The 9,107-nt window shown below is 42.3% G+C and overlaps 2 protein-coding genes across 10 annotated transcripts in view; one reads left to right on the top strand and one right to left on the bottom strand.

Moving 5' to 3' along the window:
• Positions 1–9,107, top strand: part of AKT3 (AKT serine/threonine kinase 3) — a 335,945-nt gene that overhangs the window by 323,066 nt on the left and 3,772 nt on the right. For 5 of the 6 annotated variants that reach the window (XM_014591111.2, XM_006157223.3, XM_006157221.3 and 2 more), the window contains 2 exons: positions 2,066–2,133; positions 7,578–7,630. In XM_014591111.2, coding sequence (XP_014446597.1) covers positions 2,066–2,133; positions 7,578–7,630 — 121 coding nt within the window. The remainder of the gene's footprint in view (positions 1–2,065; positions 2,134–7,577; positions 7,631–9,107) is intronic. The other variant, XM_006157219.3, reaches the window with a different exon arrangement.
• SDCCAG8 (SHH signaling and ciliogenesis regulator SDCCAG8) overlaps positions 7,247–9,107 on the bottom strand; it is a 294,004-nt gene continuing 292,143 nt past the window's right edge. For 3 of the 4 annotated variants that reach the window (XM_006157225.3, XM_027775215.1, XM_027775216.1), the window contains one exon: positions 7,247–7,608. In XM_006157225.3, the coding sequence (XP_006157287.1) occupies positions 7,579–7,608 (30 nt within the window). In that variant the 3' untranslated portion in view covers positions 7,247–7,578. Of the gene's footprint in view, positions 7,609–7,873; positions 7,983–9,107 lie in introns of all 4 variants that reach the window. The other variant, XM_027775214.1, reaches the window with a different exon arrangement.

Genomic DNA, 9,107 nt, shown 5'->3' with positions numbered 1-9,107 from the left:
CCTGCTGGGGTGCCCAGGCTAGCCACTGCTTGCTGGGCCACGATCCGGTATTCACCCCTCTTACCAAGCCTAAAAGAACAAGAAGGAGCCCAAGTTATGGTATCACTGGCTGCACAACACGTCTGGGTGTACCCCACACAGGATTACTGAAATTTCTATTTTTTAATATTCAGAAATGAGATTAATTTATTATTGAAGTGGCAGAGTGAAGGCTCTCTTTTTATTCTCTGCTGACTTCCAGCAATCACTAGGCCTCCAAAAGGAAACTCAGCACCTGCCCAGTTGAGAGTCCAGCTAACCTGTGCACCCTGCCTCGCCAGCCTGGTGTGGCGGGGAACCAGGCAGCTCTGCCCCTCACAGCACCAGGCTTCCCTCACAGGCTGTCCGGGGCTTGCTGCACGTTTGCTGTCAGAAACACTCGGCAAAACAAAGCTGTTAGTGGGGAAAACTGTTTCTTTGAAATGTGATTGGCACGTGTCAGAATCCGAACACCAAGATTTCAGCTGCCTTTTCTCTAGAAAGGAGTTCTTTGACTCAACCATGGATGTGCCATCATATGCTAGCTCCTCCGTCTTTGAATAGCTACGAATATTGCTGAAAGTACTTGATCTAAAACATGGTGTGATTCGTTTGGTGGTGAGCCATTATTTTATAAGGAGATAGAGAGAAAAGGAACCCCAGTGCTATCTACAAATGCTCTTCACAGGTGCAGTGGTCTGTTTGCAGAGGGAGAGAGGCCCTCACTGGAAGCAGGAAGCCCCCAATTCTTGATGTCGTGATTCCCACCTAATAAGATATCTTCCACTGAATTAGTGGTCACAAATTTTAGTTATTGCCACAGTCAATCCTGTTCCTTAGGCTCTTCTGCATTAAGAATCAACTACTGAAAAGAAGAGAACAGAATCATCTGTTACTCTTGAGGTGAAGGCAGCGAGTCTCCTGGCATGAGGAGTCACTGGTCAGTGCCCAGGACAAGACTGACCCGTGCTCCTTCTCCCATTATCTCCCATTACGTGAAATTGCTGCTTCTAGAGGGACAGGGAAATGAAAAGAATAGATAGTGTACTTCCTATATGGATTTGAGGGAATGGAATGATCCTGCCTAAAGGAAAAAAGGTTTCGTGTTTGAAAGACTCATCTATTTCCATCGCAAAGCAGCGTACCCTTAAATGAGCTGGGTCCTGCAGGAGAGATTTAAACGGTTCACCTCCCCCTGTGTTAATGAGGAGGTCATGGGGCTGTTCAGCGCTTGTCCACAAGGATCTGAGTGGGGCTCGGCCCCGAGCAGACACACAGAGAGCATCTGTTGACTGGGCCACTGAACATAGGGCCACTGTGAGAGCGTCCCGGTGGTGCAATCACAAAGCAGTGATGGGGGAGGCTGTGCGATCTTTGTGCTGTTTAATACAGGAGCACAGGAAAGGTGGAAGAGGAGCTGTGTGCTTGGAAGCAGCCTCTTTTGATGCCTTTTGAGCCTCTTCTCCCCATTTGTTTCCTGTTGAACTAGGACTTAAATGCTGACATCCTTCCTGCCTTTTTCTTAGTCTTTTTATTCTAATTTAGAGTTTTATTGTAGGAAAATTGGGAATGGCAAGTTAAGGCAGATGTTAGATGGTGAATAAAATTTCATAGGAAACTTTATTTTGCAATCACAGTGAAAAGAACATGAAGGGGAAACTACTGGCACTTGAAAACATTCAGGAATGGATTTGGGGTGCTGTAGAGTTCATTGGCTTCTGTAATTTTGACATGTAGTTTCATGAAATGAAAAGCTATTGAAGATTGTTCCTTCTGCATTAGTATTTCTTCACAGTTTCATTGAGTTGACATTTTCATGTTTTAGAGATGATTTTACAATATTTCTTCATAAATCATGTGTTTTATGAAAATCAGATGATTTTTGAAATGTGATTATGGTATGTTTTATTGCTAAATACCAGTTAATGGAGGCTCTTGCCTCTGTTGATCTTTCTTACATTAAGAGTTAAATATAATATATATAGACCAGAGATAAAGTTGTAAAAAAATAACCATCAAAATTAAAATAGCTGTTTCCTGCCCACAGATGATGAGGATGGTATGGACTGCATGGACAATGAGAGGCGGCCACATTTCCCTCAATTTTCCTACTCGGCAAGTGGACGAGAATAAGTCTCTTTCATTCTGCTTCTTCACTGTCATCTTAGATTTATTCCTGAAAATGATTTCTGGACATCACCACCAGTCCTAGCTCTTACAGACAGCAAGGGCACCTTCCGACATCCCAGACCAGCCAAGGGTCTTCACCCCGTGCCACCTCTCACCCACATGAAAACTCACATATACGCAGACACACTCCGATTTTTGTTTTTGCATGATATTGTATCTCAGTCTAAGGTCTCATGCTGTTGCTGCTACTGTCTTACTATTATAGCAACTTTAAGAAGTAATTTTATAATCTTTGGAAGTCATGAGCCCACGTTGTTCATTTGTGCACCAACTGTCATCTTTTGATCTTTCGGTTTCTGTTTTTCCCTAACAGTGAAGGCTAAATGAGATATACTGATTCTAGGTACATTTTTTAACTTTCTAGAAGATAAATCAAAAACTAATTAGACTAAGAAGAATTAGTTTATAATTCAGAACAAACAATTATGGAAGGGTGGTGATGTGCGTATGCAAAGCTTTAGTAAAGCCTATCAGATCAATGCATAAAATAGGTGTGTATCACTAGGATTTGGCTGGAATTCAGTAGGAAACATTTGAGAGAAGGACTGATCAACTGTTGATATTATATATATACACATATATTTTTTAATTCCTGATGGATACTGCAGAGGAAGCCCAGTATCACACGTGGACGTCCAGACTTCACGGGCAAACATGGGCAAGTGAACATTGTTCTACCAAGAAACAAAGGCATATGCACAGAGTCAAAGTCACTTAAAGGGTCTTATGATACAGTTTGTGCCAGCGAGCATTTTTTTCCCTGTGCTTGGAAACCTTTTTTCCCTTCTTGATATTTATCACCTCTGATGGCTGAAGAATGTAGACAGGTATAATGATCCTGCTTTTCACCAAAATTTGTACACCAAGGTAAACAGGTGTGTTTGCCTTAGTAGTTTTATTTTTTTACTTTCAGTTCTACGTGAATTAGCTTTTTCTCAGATGTTAAAACTTTGAATGTCCTTTTATGATTTTGTTTATATTGCAGTAGTATTTATTTTTTAGTGATGAGAATTGTATGTCACATTAGCAAATGCAGCTCCAACTTACATACAATAGACTTACTGCAGTTTCTTTTGACCCATGTGCAAGGAATGTACACGCCGATGAGAATCATGCACTTTTTCTCCTACGTAAATGAAAAGTTAATAAGGCTCTGAAATTGTATATATTGGTTTGAATTTGGCTTTGGGAGAAGAGATGCTATCATTTAACCCCTTGGTGCTGAAAATGAGAAATGTCCAACTACCAATGCCAAGGGGTTAATGAAACAAATAGGTGTTGATGTTTGCTCATTTGAGAATCGGAATGTTATGACGGCCTGGCAGCATGATGTAATGAAGAAAATCAAGACCTGAATGATGATACGAAATGAACTTTACTTGGCAAATGAACACATCTCGAGTATTTACAAAGTAGGCAGTAAAGGGTAAGAACCTGGTGTGTTTATTCTGATCATGGTACATTTATCACTGAATTAAGCCATCAGGGAAAACAAAACAAAACAAAAGAACACCTCCAGCTTTTCTTTTTCTGTATATACTAGTGTCCCCAAATTCCAACGTTTCTCACTGAAAGGGGACATGTATGCAAACCTCATCTTTCTCCTTCATTAATGATGATCTTCAGATTAAACCCTTTGGTGCTAGGAGCTGACATTTTCCAAAGCAGCCTATGAAGTCCAAGGGGCTGGGGGCCATTCTCGCTGCTGTGAGCAGGAGGCCTTCCCACCCTGTGGAGTGATTATGGAAATGTATTTTAGTTCAGCTATCTGACAGCTCCCAAATGGAAGACTACAGCATGATGTAGTAGTATTATGATGGACTGTGTGAGAGAGCAAGTGACTTTTGAAGTAGGATGAATCCTATTTGTATGCAGATGTCTTAGCCTCTTGACCTGAAAGTGTGGGTCTATAGCTATGAAACCACTGCTGGCGGTGGGTGGCCACTGGGACTGAAGGGGTTAAAGGGCATTTTACTAAGGCAGCTAAGACATACTCAGACATAGATTTTATCCTAATTTTTCATATTTCTACCTGAGTGAAGTTCATCCTTAGTATTGAGTAGGAAGTTACAGTAAATGGTAGTTCATTCTTACACATAGAGCTCAACTTTTTTTTTTCTCTACTTGGAATTTTGTTGAATGTTTCACTTTGACAAGAAAGTAGACTAGAAGTTATGTCTTTTAAGTTGTCTTGCATCCATTGTAGAAGAAGGAAACAGATGAGAGGAGTAGAAGAAAGCTGAGACTGGCCGATGTTGGGAACCTTTATTCCTTTAGAAGGAAAGTGAACACCATACACTAAGCACATAGCCTTTTGTTCTTTTGGTTTTTCCCCCTCCAATCTTAAGGTGATTTCCATGACCTTGGCCAAGGACACTTCTTAAAGATTAATGAGGGCGCTGATGGAGCCCCAGGCTGGCCACTCCTCACAGCTGTCTCTCAGTTCCCAGCCATGTCTGGGGCTCAGGCACTTGTTCCCTCCAGGACTCCGTTAGTGTCACCCAAGGTGTTTTCTTTGCTTCGTTTTGCAATTCCCTTACTTTCATCCCAGACCTCAGTCAGCTGGTATGGAGGAATGACAGAAAAACAGAAGTATGTGTAGAGGAAGATTTCTAAAACTTTCCTTGTGTTGCCCATAGCTATAGTTTCGGATTCTGGCAGGTGGAATGGCCTGAAACCAGGAATCATTTTATGAGAATACAGTTTGGACTTTGTGGACTCCAGCTAGGACTGTCATGAAGTTTGACCTCTTGCCATAATGCAGCCATCTTAGAGGAAACCGGCCATTTCTGCTTGGATCGTTGGCAGGGTTGCTTACAGCTTTGCTTTCTACACTAATTACATAGCATTATTCCAGTATTGTTTTCCATTTCCCATACCTGATTTCTGGCTTCTTAAAGCTGACTGTTCTTGCAGGGGCCACTTGCTTCTCCTAGAGTACAAAAGTAAGGGCCTCCCTTACTAACTGCAGGGTCTATATATTACACCTCAATGTACACACTTTGCTGCTACTGTTTGTACTGTCTACAGTAGAATCTCCTTATCTTGCTCCTGGTAGTGCATTACAGGCAAGCATGAAATGTAAAGTATTTATTTAAATAAAAAGAAAACCTCTAAATTGGTAATTGAATTACCTCCCTGTAGCTTTATAGTTTGTGACATTTCTTGACCTTGCTAGTTCTTTCATTAGATCCGCGCAAGATCTAGTCATCTGGTTAAGGATTTTGAGCAGACGCAACTATGAACCCAAGAAACTGTATTACTATTACTGTTGGTCATACTAAAACTGTTTATTTACTTAAGTATATGACCCACAAGGATGTGAAATAACAAACTGTTTTGTACACTGTCCATCCTTAGTATTTTTACACGTATATGATAGGGATGCACATTATTTTCCTTCGTACAGACAGCTTAAATAAAGCACTATGTCAATCTGCTACTTCTCTGTTTATTGTTGTTGGACTGCCTCTAATCTCAGAAAATTAAATATTATTTTCTGAAAAGACTTTTAATAGCCCCATCTGGTATTAACCCACCCTGTATACAGTGTGACAGGAAAATATGTAAATTCCTTGTAGCTCAAAACACACACGGGATTATTTTTACTTAAGTCAAATGGCAATAGCGTGGTTGTACCAATTCTGATGAAGGGCTACTTCCAAGGGGAGATACTGACCGCTCAGCGCTGGGTTTAGGACAGATCTACTGTGAAGCCAGGGATGGAGTAGGCCTTAGACCTTGGAGATCGGTCACAACAAATGGTTGGACCCAGAAAAAGGAGCGTAGCTCATCGTTAACGTCTTCCTGATAACGTATCACTCTGCATACTTCCTTTCTTAAATTGTATTTCTACTTCTTCATGGCGAATTAACAACCTTGGATATGCGTGATAGGTGGGTAGGATGGCTGGGCTACAGTCTGCTCTACGTAGAATCATTTTGGATGGGGCCTTTTCCTGCTTTTACCTCATGAAGTTACTATTGTAGAACCTTGGCTTTACTCCTGTGATTAAGCCAGAGAGAGGAATGGCTTTGGGGACCAACGTTAGTCATGCACGTGTGTGGATGTCGCACCGCCAAATTGAAGGCGTTCTTTCTGTGTGCTCTTCTCTCAGAACCACTGGGGTTGACAGATCCAGGAGGCGAAAATAAAGTGACCTCTATAATTCTTTAAAGGTGCTATTTTTAGGATATTGTCTAATTTATTCACAGTATTCCTAAAACAGATTTAAGGACAATTGAAATATCTTAGGTGACAGCCTTTCTAGTATCTAGCACATTTGATGAGATCAAAACCTTCTGAATCTGCATAGAAGTTCTATGTCAGGCTTGAACCTTGTACAGGCTCGAGAGACTCGAGTGGTCTCTGTACGGATCATCCCGCCACCTTCGAAAGCCTAATCCGTGTCGATTCTGAGGCCAGCCTGAAAATATGGTCAAATCAGATCTGTGTGGAGGGGGCGGTGGCGGCGGAGGTGGGAGATTGCTGGCCGGAGAGAACAGCCTGTGGCGGGGGCTCGTCCCCCCTGCAGCCTTGCCTTTAGCGTCTCACTGTCATCCACAAATACAACACAAAATGTTCAGTGTCCATTTTTATTACTTTAAAGCATTCGAGGGCTTAACTGTGTATAGTGGAAATACTATTTTAGATTAAAATGATCTGTGTACAGGTATTTGATAAACTTTAAATTTTCTAATTTCGCTAAGTACGTTTTTAGGCTCCTCTCAAATACTCCATACTGAAGAAAAAAAAATCTGACACCACCGAGCCAAAGATGCTTTTTTTGTCTGTTTTTGTTGTGAACAATGAAAAGAATAACGCATAGTGCTTCCTGGTGTCTCCTGATTGTGTACAAATTAGGATAACTGATGATAATGGAGCCTTAGGGGATGTTGACTAAAGGTAAACAAAGATGAAGGATGCTACATAGATCGCAAAAAGGGAAATGAATGGCAGGAGAAATGTTTGGTCCTTAATACACTTTGGCCTAGTTAAAATATGTGCCTTTTTGGTGTGTTTTGTTCATCACTACAAGGTGTAAAAAGAAAACATTACAATTCAAGTCTTTAAAAAGTTCATTTATTGAAATTCATATGTATATCCTAGCATACAAAGGAGATTTTAAAACATAACGACTTCAAGCCATTTCTGAAAACACACGTCAGGAGCTCTCCTCACCTAGCACAGACCTCGGCTCCAGCCCGTCCGTAGTGCAGGACAGCAGACGTGGTACTAAGGACCAGTCCCACTGCAGCTCGCAGTGCTGTCACCCTGGAAGGTCGCGGTGCGTTGTGGCATATTAAGTACAAATCAGATGAATGTAAATATCTCTTTGTAAATCATTTATCTCACTCTGTTTCATCCAGGTCAGCAATCAGATTGTGGCATGCTGGGTAACTGGAAAAAATGATAATAAAAAGTAAGTTTAAATAGATCATGTTCTTCAATGTGATTTGTCTTCTCATTTGCTGGTTTAGTCAACTTTTATGACTAAATTTTTAGAGGAAAAAAACTGGCTAAAATGGTGAGAAATTATATGGAACCAACTATGTGGAAAAGTTGGTGCCTCATCTTGACTACAGAGCAAATCCCTTGTCGCATATGAATACAAAGTTAACCATTTTGTTTCAGTGCTTTAAATCTGAAAACAACCTATACTCACATATTTGTGTGCTCCTTAAATAAGGACAGTCTCATTTAGGACATGGCGAGGGGAGCCTTTCTTCCTCCGTCCGGGATGGGAGACACTGATTTATGCCAGAGTCGGTGTACTGAAGATTGAGCGAACAGTGGGGTGGGTGAAGTTAGAACAAGAACAGGAGGGGCCCTGCCAAGAGCCCCTCAGCAATTCCTAGTTGGTACAGTCCAAGCTGAAACCTCCAAATTTTCAACAGGCAATTTATTAAAAATATAGAAAGACATTTTCACATGGAAGGCTCTCACATGCTGGAAGAGGGCAATCTGGTGACCGTGGCCTCACTTCAGTCAGGTGTAAATATTTCAAAACTACTACATGCAGATGCAGACCCTCAAGTTAGAATACTAAATTCTGCTCCCTGCCTCTGCTGACCTGGCCGTGCACATTAGTTTAAACCGCAGCAAGGAGTCGAACCACAAACCACTGGAAATAGAGTCCTCAAAATATGGAGTACCTACTGTGTACCACATGGAAGAGACTAAAACACATCCTCACTCTTCAGGAAAGTGAGGTCCAGAGGAGGCCAAGATGGCATTTTCTAGATCCCAGTTTCCACTCCAGTAGGTCAATGGGGCCAGGTACCCAGTTTGAGAGAAGTCGGTCTGGCGCTGCCCAGATGGGAGTCTCCAAGGGCGTGCTCTTATCAACCCAGTTTAAGCCATGACCACTGGCTGGGACAATGAAAAATGGAAATTAGAATTCATGAAGAGGAACATGAAAATCAGTCTGTTTCCTTTTTTACAATTGCTAAAAGGTAAAGTGTACATTTCAAGCAGATCCCCCCGTGTGTGAGAGAAACTGCTGATGACTCTAAAGTGGGTCTGAGCAGAGTTCCTTGACACAGGGTACTTAGGGCATCGTGTGCAGCCTGACTGCACCCCACATGTGTGCGTGTGTGTGTGTGTGTGTGTGTGTGTGTGGAGGGGGACAGGCAGCCTCCCTGTCCCAGGTAAACAGGTAAACTCGTGCCATGATGTGTGTAGTGCTCTCAGGACCGGTAGGTGGCTGGAACCTCTTTCTTAGAGCCGCCGGGGTGCTGTTCTCTGGGCCCTTCCTGAGGGGCCACCGGGCCCTGCCACCATAGAAAGGCTCTCCTGTCCTCGGTGGATGTGCACCGCACAGAGGCTGCCACCAACCCAGTTTGACCATGAAGCATAAGGTCTCCACCTAGAGCCAGGCCGCCTTCCAGCCTTGGGCG

This window comes from Tupaia chinensis, unplaced genomic scaffold, assembly GCF_000334495.1.
Source record: "Tupaia chinensis unplaced genomic scaffold, TupChi_1.0 Scaffold000532_1, whole genome shotgun sequence".
NCBI lineage: Eukaryota > Metazoa > Chordata > Mammalia > Scandentia > Tupaiidae > Tupaia > Tupaia belangeri.
The sequence above is the reverse complement of the archived record's forward strand: the minus strand, read 5'-3'. Positions and strand labels throughout refer to the sequence as shown.